The 18,420-nt window shown below is 51.3% G+C and overlaps 1 protein-coding gene across 7 annotated transcripts in view; it reads left to right on the forward strand.

Moving 5' to 3' along the window:
• The window catches only part of TRAPPC9 (trafficking protein particle complex subunit 9), a 588,199-nt gene that overhangs the window by 145,061 nt on the left and 424,718 nt on the right, over positions 1-18,420 (forward strand). For all 7 annotated transcript variants that reach the window (XM_073230280.1, XM_073230285.1, XM_073230286.1 and 4 more), the window contains 4 exons: positions 246-372; positions 9,042-9,187; positions 16,430-16,515; positions 18,241-18,367. In XM_073230280.1, coding sequence (XP_073086381.1) covers positions 246-372; positions 9,042-9,187; positions 16,430-16,515; positions 18,241-18,367 — 486 coding nt within the window. The remainder of the gene's footprint in view (positions 1-245; positions 373-9,041; positions 9,188-16,429; positions 16,516-18,240; positions 18,368-18,420) is intronic.

An 18,420-nucleotide genomic window follows, 5' to 3' on the forward strand; every position in this document is an offset into this window, starting at 1 on the left:
CTGGAAGACAGTCACTTTTTATTCATATAGCCTGAAATGGAGCAGCTACTAGTGACCATTCAAATGAACTGACTAAAGCTTCCACTTTCTCTTCATCTCGGATGATCACCACCCCTTTATTTTGGTTGGACTCAATGGACTCTCCTAGATTGGGTCAAGAACTTTATTTTTGCTCGATAAAACAAAAGCCCCCCACTTTTACTTTTGTTTAATTAACCTTTATTTTGTTTTCATTTTTTCTTTAGAAAAGAAAGATGTGACTCAAAGCCTAGAGAACTACACCTCCAAGTGTCCTGGGACAGCGGAGCCCATCACTCTCCCAGACGGCCTCGTGTTACCTCCGGTGCCCTTCACCAGACTGCCCATTGTCAGGTGGGCTGCCCTGCTGGAGTGTGATGGCTGTCGGCCTCTACCCCTCTGGTCCTGCCAGCCCTGCACACCCTTGTAGAAACACGCAGAGTAGGCAGAGTGCGTGGGATTTATTCCTTCATCTTCTGCTTGAAATGCCTTTGCCTCCCTTACTCTGTCTGATCCCCCTTAGCCATTTTTCAAGGTTTAGTTCAAGTCTTTTCCTAAAACCACCCAGGTAGAAACTATGTCTTCTGTATAAATTACAAATTATTTCAGCTACAAAGAGCAAAAGATGTAACAGTGGGTAGGCAATAAGTGGTTATTTTTCTCATTTATTAAGAATCTAGAAACAGGTGGCCTCTCTGTAATTCTGTCTTCACCTCATGGTTATGAGATGGCTGCTGCAGCTCCAGAGAGCACATCTGTGTCCAAGATTAGGAGAAGAGGCAGGGCCAGGGATGCGTACCTTCTGTTCACGAGGGAAGCAAACATGTTCCCGACAGGTTCACAGTGGGCTTCTGCCCTAGTCTCGTGGACCAGGAGTGTGTCTCGTGGCTACCTCTAGCTGTGAAAGAGGCTGAGAAACAAGTGTCTAGCTGTCCCAGTCTGTATGTAGGTGGGCAAGGGAAAGGCAGTCAGAGACTGGTGCTGTGGCAGCCGGCCAGCAAGGTCTGCCATGTCTTCTTTCAGCAGCACTTTTGGAACTTGGTTAATACGTCCTGTTGACACCTTGGGTCTCTCCCTGAGAACTTCCCAAAGAGCTCCTTGTCTCTGTAGGTGTCATGCGTGTTGGAAAATGAATAGATGTATCCATTGGAAGTCTTTATCTAGCAGCTGGCAGAACACCTGACCCAGGCTGTCTGAGGCTAAAGGGAATTTCTGGCACATGTACCTGACAAGTCCAGGGGAGTAATCTGGCCGGGCTGGAGGCAGGCTCGGACAGCCTCACTGTGCCTCGGTTCTCTCCGTCTGCAGCTCTGTCCTCTGCGGTGAGGTGTAGTGTCGGGCCCCAGGCGGGGCCAGGTGGCACCCACTCCAACATGCACGGTGTCCGGGAGAAGGGGAGGCACCTTTCAGTGATGGCTGTGGAAGGAAGACGCCACCCCCTTCTTTCAGAGGCCTCCTGGCTGTCCGCTGCTCTGCCCGGGCTGTGGGCCTGCATCTGAGCCAGCCCCCAGCCCCGTGGCTGAGAGGGGAGCTTGTGCAATTCCCCTACAGCAGAACGCAGGGACTGTTGGGCATGGGACAGTGGGACGGGCACGTCAGGGGGCAGCCAGCGAGGGCCAGGGCAGCGGCCCCTCCCGCCTCACCCCAGACAGAAGGCTTGGCCTGTGGCGACCCGATCGTGAGGCTTCTCTGTCGCGACACGACGGGCCACTGCACGCCCTCCCCTGACAGGCGTCGTCGCCTTCAGCACCACCGAGAGATGAGCGCATGCTTTATTCTATGAGCTGTGTTTTGTCTGCCATGGAGTTGACACTTTCTGGCCAGGGGTGCTTACGCACCTCTGCTTGTGCTAATAATGGCCTGTGTTTTTATTTGGGATGACTTTTCATGCACGGATAAGTTTGCTCACTTTAACCTGTTTTCACCATTTTTCTGATGCTCAAGTTGTCCCCAAGTTGGCTGGTGGGAGCCCCTTCACGCTGGCTCCTGTGTCCTTTGTCATGTGCCCCCCAGTCTCTGAGTCCTTGCCCCTTTTCTGGCACAGAGGATGCTCTGGGCTTACCTTCTGCTTGCACTGCTCCCGACCCTGCCGTCGGCTGTTCCTCAAGGAGCCCCAGTCCCTTGCAGGAGACCAGGACTTTGCTGAGGGTCGGAGTGCCCATCACTGTGGGTGTTCTGCCCTTAGGACAGCGCCAGGCAGCATCTATTCCTGACGTACACTCTGCACACGTGCACCTACGTCTGTGTTTGGTTCTATAGCTCTTCACATGTCCGCGAACTGTGACTGTGTACTGAGGCCTGCGGTTCCAACCCTCGCCCCCGGGCTCCTCCAGCTTCTCGCATCTGTAACCCCCCTTCTCAGACAGTGGGGAGCCTGTCTGCCTTTGTCCTTGGCATAGTTACTTAGCTGGCCAGTCCCCCCATGTGTGAGTAGTTACCATGGACCCCCCTCCCTCCGCAGGGGCAGCTCTCATGCCCGCCTGGGCCCTGCCTCCCCTCTCTGGCGTCGTCCCCTCTGCCCCTGTCCCCTGCTCACGTGCTGCCTGGCTCTGCCCCCCCAGTGGCTTCAGGACTGAATTGTCGGGGGTGGGAGGGAGAGGGTGCTTTCTCGTCTGTTCTGACCCACAAATAAGCTTGGCCTTAGAATCCTGGTCTGTATGAACTGGGTTCACCCCAAAATGGCTGCAAGTCATAGTGATACGGGCACATATTGTGCCTCAGAGAACATTTGACGCAGGTCATATAAACATTATGTTAAAAATAGTTTAAGTGGCCAGAATGTCAGGGTCCTACATAATGGCTAGAGATGATTCTAATATATTCTAGTATAAACAACTAATAAGTAAAGAGGAAAGCGGGATTGGTTGCAAGCTTCTCTGTCTCCTAAACAGACGGTCATTCTCTGGTCACTCTAGGGAAATAGAGCCCTTCACGGTGAGCAGGCTTGTGGGTTCTCTGCAGGAGAACACCAGGCCGCACCGAGGCACCACCCCCAACAGCATCCCCACAGGGGCAGGTCCTCACGGCCGTCTTGCTCTCGGTGTTTCTTGGTGCAGGCTGCAGTTCGGCGCCAGAGAAGGACCACGGAGACTCAGTCCTCCCGAGGACAGAGCGGTGTGCTCTGGACACGCAGCACTGCTGCGGACTGTGTGCCGCGTCCCCCAGTTCCTATGTTGAAGTCCAATCCCCAGTGGGATGGTATTTGGAGGGGGTCTTTGGGGAGTGACCAGGTTTAGATGAGGTCATGAGGGTGGGATCCCTGTGATGGGAAAGTGAGATGGAGGGACCAGGGCTCTTTTTCCCCTCCATGGGTGGACACGGGGGTGGCCCAGGAGGAGGGCTGCCACCAAGAGCTCAGCCACGCTGCCACACTGATCTGGGACCTCTAGCCTCCGCTGCCCAGGGTATGGGGTTCTGTTACCCCAGCCTGAGCTGAGACAGGCACTCTTGACAGCCTGGACTGTTGCTGCCACACAATTGAGAATATATGGAGTCATGGACGGACTGCTTACATGGCAGCATGGATGTAATTTCTCCAAGTAAGCTTGTGGCAAGGCTTATGCAGCAGAAAACTTGACGGTATATTCAGGCAAACAAAACAAAACAAACAAAAAGCCAAGAGAGATGGTAGGTGTTCTGTGATGCAGACTGAGGCTGTTTATCTATCCCATTTATTGGCATGCCGTCAGCACCGTAGGTGTTCAGGGCCTTTGTGGGGAACGGTTAAGTGTTCCCACTGCACGTAGCACTGTCACCCTCGTACAAGGTCGGTGCCCCTCTCCTTCACAGAGGGCCGCTGCAGCACCTGTGGGCCTGCTGGTGTTTTCCATAGAAAACAGGTCTGGGGCTATTTTAATGTATTAACCAAATGTTTGAAGGACCTCTGCCTGGAAACATGGACTTGATCATTTTGATCAAAATTCCAATCAGGCATTGCCAGTCACCCCCTGTAGCCATAGGAAGAGCTCAGTAATGTGTACATTTGAAGACCGGAGCTGCTAAGTGTTACGGAATAATTCATTGAAAAATGTCCACATCTGTGAATAACTGGTCAGACCTGCTGTGCAGAATTGTTGGACATAAGCTAGTTTAATGTTGTGGTGCCTTATAATTAGGATTTTGGTTTTAGAAGAGATGATTGAAGCCAGTTTTTTCTGTTGAGGGCTTCCTAGTTTTTGACAGTAAAACCATTTCATCAATTTACAGGGAATTCCTGTTGGGTAGCATGGGAGCATGAACCGGGCTCACCTGAACATGGTTTCAGGTAATCACGATATAAGTTAATTAAAAAAAACCCAAAAACTAAAGTACATCCCTGTTTTAATTCTGTTCTGAAGTTCAATTAATCAAATATTTATTAAACGTCTAAAATGTGCTTGGCCCATTGGTAAATGCTAGGAATTCGCTAGTGGTCCATATGCCTGGAGGCTGCCAAACCCAAATCCTGACACTATGTCCAGAGTTACAGCAGAGGAAAGTTCAGTTAAAACTACTAGCAATCTTAGTTTATTTCTTACAGAATTCTCCACAGAAATGATAATGTACACAAAAGCCAGTAATAATCATGTCAATTACTCACACACTACAAGCTATGAATTATTAAAGACATTGTAGTAGAGTTTAGATGCCATTTACGGTAAACCAGTGTGTATTTAATTTGGGGTGGGGTGGGGGGATCTGGTTTATTTTCTGATGAACTAACACGGAGCTCCTGCGGCCTGGCCAAGAGCTCTGGAGTTCATGAGGGCATTTGACTCTAGTCAGAATGAGCTTTGAGTTGCTCTGAGTGGCTTTGGTGCTTTTAAAACTTATATTTTTAAGTTAATTGTACTGTTTGAGGAAGGATTACAGGCTTTATTAAAAAAAGAGGCTTAGAGGCCATGCTCTTCAGGGCAGTTTTTCTTGGTTTATGAAATGGGGCAAAGTCAGCCTCCCAGATACCAATCAGGATGCGGCTTCCATGACCTCACGGGTTCATACTGTTGCTCAGACTCTTTCCTCCACACTTGCTACAGTTGCCAAGCCCATAACCTCCCTGCTGGGTTTCTTAAATTCGAGTTTTTTGAAGATCATAAGAAATATGTAGTAGCATTCAGGAGTGAGAGCCGGGTGCTCACGTGTCATTAACGGACCGCTGGTTGGCCCTTCCCAGCCACCTCGGTCGTGCTGAGCCTTGGCAGGGCGGGTGCCACCCCCGTTGGTTCAGAATGAGGGGCATGTGGCCAGGTTTAGTCATTGTCCATCTGTGCAGAGATATCCAGTTGGTTCTTAGGTATTTTCTACTGTAAATAGGGTTGATGGATTAAAAATGAAGGAAAAGTGAATAATTTTTTCCTGTCATTCCTCAACCAGTTTGTTCTATGTCACCTTCCTTTTTAGTGTCTCACCATTGCTTTGCATGGTCCCTGTTAGCCTGAATATGCCAAGGAAAGTCAGGTGTTTAAAATGTCAACTGCTTTCGGATAGATTCTGGAAATAGAGTCCTTGATTTGGACACTTTATCCCTGGAATTCTGCTTTACTGTTGGCAGCCTCACAGACTCAGTGGAATATTATTAGTTCTGCAGCAGTTTGTGCTAGATGGATTGTATTTCCTTTAGGTCAGGGAGCCTTGAATGATTGTTTTTCCATAGTTACATTTGTAAACGAGACATTTGATGCTCAATTTTGAGTTCTGAATGAATGCTGTGCTGGCTTGTCAGGTCACTTTCCTGGCTGCCCGTGCCCTCAGCACATCTTTGCTTATTTCAAAACCTTTTATGTGATCTGGAATTTCTGTGCTTGCTTAGATGAATCCTGTAGGATCACAAATGACATATCATGTTTAGGTCGTGACTATGGCATGAAGCAGAAGGCCATTTGTGTTGCAAGAAAACAGAATCATTTTACAAAGAAGTAAATTGTAAGGCGCCAGTGGACTCTGCCTGCCCTGAGGCCCAGCGTGTTGGCAGCTTTTCTGCAGTCCAGTGTTGTAATCTTTACACCAGGGACTTTACTGTCTGTGTTTGTAAATAAGTGTTGTTTTAAGTAGGGGAAGAGAAAGGCTTTTGCACACTTTCATTTGTCAGGTGTTATTGTAAGTGCTTACATATATTAACTTCCTTAGGCCTCCAGGTAACCTGCTATGGTTTGAAGAGATCCCCTTCAGACCACTCCCTCTTGTCTAAGTTTGGAATCAATAGGAAGGGACATCGGGCTCAGGCAGATGGCAGACTAAGTGAACGCAGGGCTCAGGTCTGGCCAGACGATGTTTCCCCGTCTCTGGCAAGGCTGGGTGACCACACGCCTCTTTCCTAGGGGCAGGCCCCTTTCAGGTGCATGGAGAGTGGGACAGATGGTGTGCTTTCAGCAGGCAGGCCGGCCCCCCAAGAAGGGGCTGAGCGGAGCACACCCCGACTCTCCTTCCAAACTTAGCACCTCCCTTGGGAGGAGTGAGGGAGGGGTGGGATGAGGCCGAGGACATCCCTCCCCGGAAAGCAGGGAGCGTGGTCTCGTACCTAATATTTTTCTATTTTATAAGTAGAAAAATTGAGGTCCATGGAGGTGCAGTGATCTGTGTAAGCTGGACAGCTGGCAGGTCCCCAGACTGTCACCAGGGCATGCGTACCACCTGAGGCTGCCTCTCAGGAGCCTGACGCCTGATGCAGATGCGGCAGGTCCTCTTTGGCTGCATGTGTGCTGGCACAGGATGCACCTCAGCCTGGTGTCTTGGCCAGCTCTTGGTCTGCTCCTGCCCCAGGGCCTGTGCAATGGGTATTTTTTGAATGCCCACAAACAACCAGGGTTTGCAAGTATTAGTAGTGAGTTGCTTACCTTGAGCATACAGTTTTGAAAGATTTGGAAGCTGAGTTTAAAATTCAACCTTTGGAAGTTTATTCCTTCAACAGTTACTGAGAGCTGTGCATGAGAGTATCGGTGCAGGTACTGAACCAGAGACAAACAAGGCCTCAGGGACCCCGTCCTCAGAAAGCTCACAGCTAAACTGGGACAGATGAAAAATGAAGTGATTCTGATCCTGTGTGAACTGTACTGAGGGGTGCATGCAGGGACCAGGAGTCCGAGGAAGTGTGCAAGCCGTAATCCTTGGTTCAGACAACTTCGGTTGGTAGGCACCGTGGCCGCCTGCGTTTTACAGGAAGTAGCTGAGACTCACCTTGCGGCCTCGCTGGGTGGACATAGGGAGTTGCAGTGCCTGTTTATTGATTGCTCTAAGGATGTGTGTGTGTGTGTAGGACAGGACCATCCTCAGGGTCTGGGGTTCCTTGTAGCTGAAAATGAGGTGGCGTTGTGGATTCTGTAAGGGGGTCTTTACTAGTCAGTACAGGTTACTATGCTGGGGCAGAAAAACCAGCCCTGAAATTTCAGGAAAATGAATCCCTACCACAAAAGTTTCTGTTTCGCTCACACAAAGTCTGCTTCAAGTTAGGTGGTTTTCCCGGGTGGCTGGCCTCCCCGAGGTCACTCAGGGACCCAGTGCACACCCATTTCTGCCCCACCTTTCCAGGCCCTGGCCTCCAGGAGTGCTGTGTGGTGGGAGGGAGAGAGCCGAAGGGCGCTGCTCTGCTTTGAAGTGCCAGTCTCCTAGCTGAATAGCGTCCCATTGTGTGTGCACAGCACAGAGGCACTCCACATCCCTCATTACCAGGGAAATGCAGCTCAAAACCTCACTGAGATGGCACCTCGCACCTGTCAGGATGCCTCGTCAAGAAGGCAAGACACACTGAGTGTGGGTGAGGATGTGGAGACAAGGGGACCTTGTGCGCTGCTGGTGGGAATGTAAACTGTTTCAGCCGCTATGGAAAGCAGCTTGGAGTTTTCTCCAAAAAATTAAAAATCAATCTACCACAGGATCCAGCAGTACCACTTCTGGGAATATTCCTGAAGGAAATAATAAGATTTCCAGAAGGTATATGCACACCCATGTTTATCACGATGTCATTCATATAGCCAAGATACGGGAGCTGCTCAAATACCCGTCAACAGATGGGTGGATAAAAAAGATGTGAAAAAGCATTCTGAAGGGGCTACAGGGGGAACAAAGACAGCGAAGCGCTCTGTCTCGGAGGGTCCTGCACTGCTTCCCCTCCTGCAGAGCTGGGGGCAGGGAGGGGAGCAGTTAGTATCAAGGACAAACCTCACAGTCCGCCCCCTCCTCCACATCTCCTCCTCTCAGGCCCAGGCATCAGAATATTCCAGACCCTAACCCCCATCTTGCCTAGCTTGTCATAAGGGAGGTCACAGACGCTGCGGTTTAAGAGCATAGTGTCTCCTGTCACCTATTTCCAGCCGTGGTATTTGGGCAACACACTTAATCTCTCTTATAGAGACAGTAGTAATAGTACCCCAGCCAGGAAGGTGGTTGTGATGTTTAATTGAGAGAATACGTATGAAGTGGTTGGCATGAGGCCTGAAGGTGCTCAGATTTACCGTGGAGTGGTAAACCCTACGCAAGTGCTAGGTGGTCATCTGAGCGTGAGAACTGATGAGTGGACAGCACAGGTGGGCAAGTCGTTTAAGAGTCTCCGCTGATGGAATCAGTCGTTCACTTAGGGTAGATTCTCTGTTTGCCTTCTCCCGGCTCAGGGGCTGTGCTTGAGTTTGCTGAGGGGCACCCCTCAGGGAGAGAGGACAACCAGCCTGTGCTGAGCGGGAGGCACGGAACCGGCTCCCACGACAGTTTTGTGCAGAGGGGCCTTATGTGCATTTTATAGGCAGGGGACCCAGCATCAGAGAAGGCACTGTCCACCGGCAGGCAGCTGATTCCACCCTAGCCCTTCGGACCCTGGCGGAGCCTGCAGAAGGCATGGCCGCTGCCTGGCCGGGGAGTTGCTTCTCCCCCTAGGATGATCCTGAGTGACCACGTGTGTGGTTCTGTCTCATCCTGCCAAATTTGCAGGCTCTTCCTGCCTCGGTTTATTTCCTGTTTGATTTACTATTTTGCTAACACCTGATTTTTGGCATTATTTATACTGAAACTGAGCTAACAAGACAGTTGAAGGATTTTTGTTTCATTTGAAACAACAGGCGTGTGAGACTTTTGAACCTTCCTGCCAGCCTCCGGCCACGGAAAATTAAAAGCTTGCTGGGTCAGAATGTGTCGACCAAGAGCCCCTTCATCTACTCACCAATTATTGCACACAGCCGTGGCGAAGAACGGAGCAAGAAAATAGGTAAGGCCGTCTCTCCTGGCTTTCTGGCTGTGCTAGGCCCCGGGCTCCGGGGGCTTTTCTAGACCTTACGACACTGGACCTTTGGTGCAGTTCATGCTGTGCACGCACGCATGTACGCTCTCAGACAGGTTTATTCATTTGCTGCCATTGTCCGGCCATTGCCCATAGAACTGATTTTTTAAAATACTGTTTCATAGAATGTGATTTTTGTGGGAGTTCTAAAACAGAAGGCCTCTGTCATCTGAGAGAGATACAAACTACAGAAAAGTGATAATTGGAGATCAGAGTGGTTTTCCAAGGCCCGATGTAATTTCTGAGTCATCAAAGAAGATAAAAGGTTGACTATGTTCAGTATTGACTGGGGGGTGAGGACATTATATTACCTCCCCTTTGAACACTGGCACCCTCATTTGTGCAGGCGCCCAGGAAGCCAATCCAAGGGGCCTGACGACTGAGCAAGGAGAGGAAAAATCGTTTTGCGATCGCTCGGGAGCGGGACCCTCTCCTTGAGAAGCTCCCTGAGCAGGTCCCAGGCTCGCCAGTCCTTCCCTTCTTCAGACGCCAGGGCTCAGGGGCGCCGCCTTGCCCGTCTGCTGTGTCCCTCCTGGGCCTGGCGTGCCTGGGCCTCTCTCTTTGCTGGCTCCCCCTTCCTTGGGCCCCGCACGTTTTGCGATTGTGATGTGGGTCCCTGCCAGACTCCAGCCTGGGTGTCACAGGCACAAAGCTAAGGGACAGGCCCTGTCTGACCCCTCGTGAGGGTCTTTAGTGGGGGAGCTTGCCCTCTGCTCTTCCAGTCCAGTTCTTGCTTCTGTTTCTGTAGTTCTGTTTCTAATTTCTGTGCTCCTTCTGCAGGAAAAAGGCGCTCTGACATCATGAGGCCCTTCTTCCCGGGGTATGGGTGGGGAGTCCTCCCTGACGATTCCGCCCCCAGCCCCACAGTGCACCCGCCGGGTGCTTTGCAGGCTCACCTGCTGCCTTTCCCACCCCTGCTCCTGAGATCCAGCCACATGGCTTCTGTCTGTCCTCTGAGCATAGCCTTCCTTTTCCAGGCTCAGGGCTTGCTGTGCCCTCCGCCTGGCTCTCACCCCCCGCCCTCCTTGGGGAGGCTGCCTCTGCCCCTGCCCCTCCCAGGCTGCCCCTGCCGCCGCATGCACGCTGCCTTCCACGCCCTGGGTTCCCTCAGAGGCCTATTCCTGTTTGGCCGCTTGCCTTCCGTGTGCTCACAGCCGTACCCCAGCTGCTGGGGCGCTGCTGAATGAAGGAGGGAGCGGGTAGAGGCTATGAACCCCATGTCTGGATAAGGGATCTGAGGCTAGGAGCTTTAATGACTTGCTGAAGAACTTGCAGCCGAAGTTCATTACCCGTGCTGTGGACTTTGCACTGTACCTCGGAGGTCAAGGCCAGAGGGAATCTGAGCATTATGCATGTTGCATGATCTCAGTGGAGATTTCTCAGCTTAATCCCAGCACTAGGATTTCTTTGGGTCTTGAGGATCTCACAGTAAACCTTATTCACAATTAGCAAATTGTCTGAACATCTTAAAAATAGCATTTCCTGAAAGATAAAGTTGCACCTTAAGCTAGAGGGTGTAACCAGGGTGGGTACTAAAAAGACCCTGTGCTTGTTGGCCGTGGCCACACTCTCATATTCAGGTTGTGTTTTGTAAGAAGCTGTATCATTTTCATGTCATTTAGTTTTCCTTGCATTTTTGGAGAAAGTAATTTTTATCTCCCTCTTATGGGTGAAGAAACAGACTCAGATGACCTCCCAATGTCTGCTCAGCTAGTTAGTGGCAGAGGTAACACGAGAACGCACACCTTTGCTGGCCGAGCGTCCCACGTGGGCGCCCCCCAGCCTTCTCTGCTGTGCAAGGCTTGTGTGGCTGAGGCTGAGCCAGTGAAGCTCCCTACCCAGGTCAGGCTCGGCAGGCTCGGCAGGCTCGGCAGGCTCGGCACAAACAGTGTTAGGTGAGCCCCGAGGCGAGCTGCAGAACACAGTCCTCTAAAGCAGCGGTGTTTGGTGACGTACCTGTGGTGTTTGGACAAAGAACAAGCAGGGGAGGAGCTGGGCGGTGGGGAGGGGGGTCGCCTCAGGCTTTGGATGGCCTGCTGGGGGCCCAGGAAGCCACGCTGCCTCTGAGGTGCTGGGCTGGCTTCCCAAGGCATGGCCTCCCAGGGGCCTCTAGCTGTACAGTCCTTAAGGTGAGAATAAAGTAGAGGAAGGAATGCGGGGTAATGCCCTTGGAAAACAGCATCCGATTGTAAATCCCGGGAAGCACCTGCAGACGTGAGCCCTAAGGGAGTCCCTTACCGCAGTCCCCGCGGATGTGTGTGTCGGTGGGCCCACCCCCCTCCCTCGGGAAGCAGCCCTGGCGCCCCCGCGTGTCGGCACGGCAGCCCCGGCCATGCTGGCCCCATGGTGAAGGGGGCGGCCATGGCCTCTCCTGTCGTGGCCTGCAGGTGGAAGTCACAGAGAAGGTAGTAGCAGCTACAAGGAGTGAGTGCAGCCCAGTGGGCGAATACGTAAGATAATGCAGTTGTAATCAGTGCTCTGAAATAAAATGGGTTGAAGTGGAGAAACATATTCTCTTCTGTGGCACGGAACCCTTCACTTCTCCTTAACTAGGTACCTTTGGTGGATATTTAAAATGACAAGATTCTGCATCTTCTCTGACAGTGTCTGACTGTCTCTCCTCTTGCCTCCATCACGTAGGCGTGGGTCCCCTATGGTGTGTCGGGCAGTGTAAGGGGGAAACCCACCCACATGGCTGCTCACCAGGGACCGGGTGCTGCCCCTTTGTCCCTTGACCCCTGCCCGCCCTTCTCCCTGGGCTGCTCGGCCCAAACGTCTGAAAGATTCCCCTGGACTCCTGCCAGCCGGATGCCCTTAGGGTACACTGGGGCGGCCCTCCTGCCGAGCAGGAAGACAGAGGCAGGTATGCTTCTGGGGTCCCTGGTACTGGCAGGTGTGGGGCCGGGAGGCACAGCCGCCCCTCGTGTTAGTGATGGCGGCCGCGGCAGCTGTAGGGCCGTGTCCAGCAAAGGCGCCTCAGGGGTCCTGGAATGAGTAATAATGCTCACTAAAATGCATCACTGATCAACTGCAGCTGTTCCCTGGTTGACAGGTCCAACCAAGCAGGCATTCGTACTGTGGATTTGAGTTTTTGACATTCTAGTTTAAGTCTACTGATTTTGAAAGACAGCCCCACCCTTGTACCCATCCTGCCCCTTAGCTGGTTCTGTGCTTGGGGAACATGCTAGGGAGGCCGGGGCACAGGGGAGCCCGTGGAGAGCGGGGTGGGGGATGGGAGCCTGTGGAGAGCAGGGCAGGGGTATGGGAAGCTGGGGAGCCCATGGAGAGCAGGGTAGGGAGGCCGGGGAGCAGGGGGACCCATGGAGAGTGGGGCAGGGGGATGGGGAGCTGGGGAGCCCTTGGCGTTGGGCGGAGCAGTAAAGCTGGGCGGATGTTGCAGTTCCGGGAGCCCGGGTGTCCCCGGACTGACTCCAGGGTGCACAGGTGAGCTGCGCCTGTCTGCTCATGGGAGCACATCCGCGGATCTCTGGTGGTGGAAGACTTGGGTCCTGTTTTAGGCTGGGTCTTACTCGCTCTTGTTGACGGCAAAATCACTTTCTGGGCCCCTTTTCCCCTGGGGACCCGGACTCACCATCAGAAAGCTGGTGAGGTTCTTCCTGGACCTTCTAGGAGGCTGTGGCTACTCTGTGTGTCTCATTAGGGATGCTGATAAGCTTTCTCCTGTAAAGAACATATTTGGAAATTTTCATCCATTTTGTTTGGAAAAACCTCCAGAGTTGATTTGGGGGACCGGAGGTGTGAGCCTCCTCCTCAGGACCAGCCACGTAACTTGTGGGGCCACTGCAGAATGAAAATGTGGGGCTTTTCGTTGAAAAATGATGAAAAAATTTGAAGACAACAACAGCTGATCCTGAAACTGAATGTGGGCGCCCTGCCCCAGGGCCTGGCCTGTGCGGCTGCAGGGCCACCCCACCAGAGAAGCCCACCCTGCCTCTTTATTTTCTCCTCTTTAATCTTAAGATATTGTGGAGGCTTCTTTTTATGAAAACGGCACCTTGCATTTGTTGTTGAATGCTTAGACACATTATCCAGTGACTCTCATAACTGTATGATGTATCAGCCAAAATACATGTTATTTATTGAATACCCATGGGTAGGAAAATGTAATTTATATTTTGTAGCTTCTAATACCTGTTTGCCAATATGCTCATCAGTGAACCTCCCTAGAGGCTTGAAGAATCGCATGTCTTTAACCTAAAATTGCAGTCTCTGTAGATGAATCTTTGTGTATAATTGGGGGAGTTCTCATCACAGCAGGCGGCACTGAGCTTTAGAGAAGAAGAAGCCCTTGGGGACAGGTTTTGAGGCTGGTTGCCCCTGGGACCTGGGCTGGTTTACTGGCCTGGTCTGTCTGCGTGTCGTTAGCATCCCCATCGCCTGAGTTAAAGCCCACGCAGGGCGAGCGCAGCACGCGTCCTGGGCCTGAGCACAGCGGGGTGCAGGGTGTTGTGTAGTCTGTGCTAGGACTTGATGGGATGGCCAGGCTCGGTGCCCAGGTGGGCCAGCCGCCCCAGAGGCAGTGTGCTGGCCTGGACAGGACATAGTTCTCAGATGGCCTGGGCTCCAGCCTGGCCCTGCAGCTTCCCGCTGGGTGACCTTGGCAGGGATGGTACTTCCCGGCTGCCACTGTCCATGGAGAGAGGGGAAGAGAGGGCTACCTGGGAGGGTTCTGCTGAGGGTCAGGTAAGATAATGTCACTAAAGTACCTGGTAGCCACCAAGATAAGGTCCTGAGCAGCAGGTGCTGGGGGTGCAGCCAGAGATCAGGAAAATGGGTCAGTCCAGTGTAGTAGGACAAGACGAGCTAACAACAAAAGCAACTGAAAGCGCTGTGAGCCCAGGGGTAAGAGTCTCACAGGCGCGGCGCCCCACGGGTGGGGGGGCGGTGCAGAACGGGGTTTAGTAGCATTAAATGCTATTCCTTCCCATGGTGTCCCAGACAGAATGTCAAGAAGGGGGCTCTGCCATACCCTTGGACACACTCAGACCTGCAAGGAGATGATCTTCTTATAGACAAAATAACTATTCATACAGTCTGCGGTTTACCTCAGCTTGACCTTTAGTAAATGAGGATGGTGCATGTGTCAAGGGCTCCTTGCAGAACCCCAGGAGAGTGATTTTTCTCAATAGTGATTTTTGACCATGACAGATGACACAGTTCCTTGCTGCCAGGCATAGCTGCCTGTTAAAACATGACGGTTTCATCAGCTGAGAGGAAGGGGCGGGTGCTCCCCGCGGTCAGTGCTGGACTGAGCACCGTGCCGGGAAGGGGTGGGGAGGCCCGGTGTGCTCTTGGGAGTGACTTCTGCGAGTCTCCCTGGAAGTTCCCACGGCCTGAGGGTGCCACCAGGGAAGGGCAGAGGGTCGGCAGAGGGAGGAGACCGGGTTTCTGAGGCCAGCAGGAGCTAGAGCAGCAGAGGGAGGCGGGCACGGGCTTTGGACCAGGCAGACGGGAGTCTGACTCTAGGCTGTGCGTTCATCAGGGCCGCAGGCTGGTGTGCCATTCAGCCATCGGGGGTGGGGGCTGCACTCCCTGCTTGGGAGAGAGGATGGTACCTGCTCCGCTGACCGCTTCACTGCACGGTCAGGAGGCCCACATGAGTACATGGTTGCACAAGCGTTTTTAACCGAACCCATCCGGTGGGCTCATCTTTATTTCATGCAGTTTCAGGATGCCGACTCTGGGTCGTATGGCCGAGGCTGGTGGGGCCTGCTTGGTCTCTGCAGGGTGCCTGGCGCAGAGCGTTCCAGAAAAATAATCCTTATGAAAGCTCTGTGAAAGCTGAGAAATTCTCATCAGTAAATCATACTATCTGCTCTAGAAAAACCTCTTCACTTCTAGTGGGCATTGTAGATGCCTCTTTGAGTTCGAAACCCTGGCTTGAATCCCTGTTGCACCACTTGCTAGCTGTGTGGTTCCCAGGCACGTGTCCTGACCTGTCTGGACCTTGGGTGCCTGCCTTGTAACGACAGGGCCTGTAATACTTGTCTCACGAGGAGGTCACAAAGAGTGATGAGATCGCCTGCTTGAAAGGGCCTCACACCGAGCATGGGCCCAGCGGCTGCTCACCGGTCCCAGGGTCCTCACTCATCTGCCTCATGGAGTCTCTTAAAGGAAGGCAGGGCAGTGGAAATGGGGATGGGTACTGTATTAGTTTTCTTTTGCTTTGTGACAAATTACCCCAAATTTAGCAGCTTAAAACAACACGTTTATTTTGCTATTGTTTCTGTGGGTCAGGAGTCCAGCACATGTTAGCTGGGTCCTTGGCTCAGGGTCGTGCAGGCTGCAATCCAGGTGTTAGCTGGGGCAGTGCCCTCACCTGGAGGCTTGACTGGGAGGGACTGGTCCCCCCACTCCCTCAGGTTGTCATCATTTCTTTGTCATTTTAGGACTGAGGTCCCTGCTCTCTTGCTGGCTGTCAGCTGGCACTGCTTTAGAGGCAGCCCTCAGGTCCTTGCGAGGTGGCCTCCTCCACACGCCGTCTCATGCTTTGAAAGTTTGCACTCAGGAAGGATATAGTCCCTTGTAAGGGCTCAACTGATTAGACCAGACTCTCCCAGGACAATCTCCCATTGGTTAACCCAAAATCAACTGATTGGGGATCTGAATCACTATCTCCTCTGCTGTAAACATAACCTAATCATCATATTGCCGCTCAGGGTGAGGATTGCACAGGACATGCACACCAGGGCCAGGAGTCTTGGGGGTCATCTTAGAATTCTACTTCTCATAGTTAAAATACACCCGACCTGGGGTGGTCAGGGATGAGAATGGGGAATCACGCATATGCCGCTTAAAACTGACTGCAGTACCTTCTTCCCAAGTAACAGCCTCTGAGCCAGTGGGGTTCTGTGTGATTTGGGGTTCTGTGCCAAGAACAGTGCAGTCTGGGTCGATTTCAGTTCTGCGAAGCTGCATTCAGCCTGCTGAAGTCAGTGAAAAACACCGGTGAGAAAGCATCCAAGTGGCAGTGCGACTTGCTTTGCTTCAGAGAAAGCCAGCAGTAAGACCTGCTCTGTTCATCTCCAGGCGGTCATAGTGCTAACTGCTTCATTGGAAAAATAAATAGCTCGGGGAGTAATCTGAAACCATGTGAAACATGCCAAAATACCAGCTAATACATGGACTCTTTTGTCTGTATATTTCTAGATTTCCAGTGGGTCCAAGGAGATGTGTGTGAAGTCCAGCTGATGGTATACAACCCAATGCCATTCGAGCTCCGAGTTGAAAACATGGTATGTGTCAGCAATCCTATGACCCTTTGGGGCTAACCACCAACTGACTATTAAAATAAGCTTTTTTTTACTTACTATTTGAGACATTCATCCTATGATCTATATCTGTTTTGCCAAAAATTATCGGCTTTTTGTGAGTGAAGAACATGTCATTCCTATGTCTTTAGAGTTGGTACTCAATACATTTTTGAATCAGTGAACAAAAACACCTCCAATTTGAACTCTGATGTGAACCGATTTCAACTCCAAGCTTAGTTGGATAAAGATTTGAAATAATCATGTTGAAATTGACGTGAGATCAGTACAGGTTACAAAGTCTGTATTGTGCTTGCCACTCAATATGAACAGTTTACTTTGTTGCCACAGGGTAAGATGAGGGCCTGAGGGTAGAGCAAGCCCTAGAATAAGAGTACATCGCTCCAGGACTGATGCGAGGTTTCGCTTGGGTTTGCAACCCGAGTACTGCCTTTGCTCAAAATCTAGGCACTGGTGTGCTCGCTGGTACTAGAGTGTCATTGCTTCTGGGATGCACGTGCACATAGACATATACTCCCATATAGACCTACACACATACATCTGTGTTTGTATATATATACATATAAACACTTACGTGCATGCACATACACCATGCAAATACAAATAAAAATTTTAGAATCTGACTTCACAGTGATACCTGCAGTTCTGCTCCACCTCCCTCAGGTCCTCTCTGGCCTTCCTCCTTTCTACACCTGTGATCTTCCTCCCAGTGTGAGAACTTGGGCTCACCCATCAATGTACTTACTCATCTGCTCAGTCCTGTAGCACATCTAGAACAGTCCAGGGTTGCTTCGAGCATAGACAGCATCACAGGACACAAGCCCGCGGGAAGGAACCCAGGGTCTCTCCTTCATTTAGGTCTTCCTTAGTTTATCTCAGCATGTTCTGTAGATTCCAGTGGGAAACCTTACACATCATTAGGTTTATTCCGTGATAGTTGGTGTTTTTGATCTCTTATCAATGGTATTTTTTAATATTTTATTTTCTAATATTTTTTGTTTATTGCCAGATCATAGAGATATCTGCCTTTTTTTAAATGCTGACTTTGTTACTTGGCTATATGCACTTGTTAGCTCTAGTTGCGTTATAAGATTCCATAGGGTTTTCTGTGCACACGGATTTGTTTTTTGTGAATAATTGTCTGTATGCTTTTTATTTCTTTGTCCTGGCTGTTGCACGGGGTAGGACCTCTATTACAATGCCGAGAAGTCCTGGGAGCTGACCTCTCTGCAGCGTTTCCCGTCATGCGGCCATAACGGGGGCCAGGGAATCTGCCTTGTGCGCTGCCAGTTCTAGCGCCTGGCACACAGTGAAATGAACTGATAGTTCATAGATGCACTGGGAGGATATTAACTGATGATGTATTTCCTCACTTCATGTTCTTTTTCTTTTGTTGGTAAATAAGATGTTTTATTTTCTTCTTTTTTGTTTACATTCCAATTTGGTAAAACAACAAAACAAATGTCAAAAATAAAGCAAGATGGGATTCAGCTCCCTGTGGTGCTGTTTGCAGGCTGCCTCGTGTTAATTGCATGTTCAGACTCTTGGTCTCTGCGAATGTCTGTGCGCTTCTGTAAAAGCCGGGAATTAGTCTTCTCGTTGTGGTGGGCTGGGAGCCTGCCTGTTAGCAGATGCCCTGTGGCGGCTGAGCTGTGTTCATTCCTGCCCGCCCCCCCCCCCTTGCTTTAGGGGCTCCTCACCAGTGGAGTGGAGTTCGAGTCTCTCCCCGCGGCACTTTCCCTCCCAGCGGAATCTGGACTTTACCCAGTGACGCTCGTTGGGGTCCCACGGACGACTGGGACCATCGCTGTGAACGGTAAGCAGATTCCTTTCTGATTTCAGGTCTGCTGGGAGCGCCGAATGCCTGTC

The sequence above is a fragment of the Manis javanica genome, chromosome 2 (assembly GCF_040802235.1).
Source record: "Manis javanica isolate MJ-LG chromosome 2, MJ_LKY, whole genome shotgun sequence".
Lineage (NCBI taxonomy): Eukaryota > Metazoa > Chordata > Mammalia > Pholidota > Manidae > Manis > Manis javanica.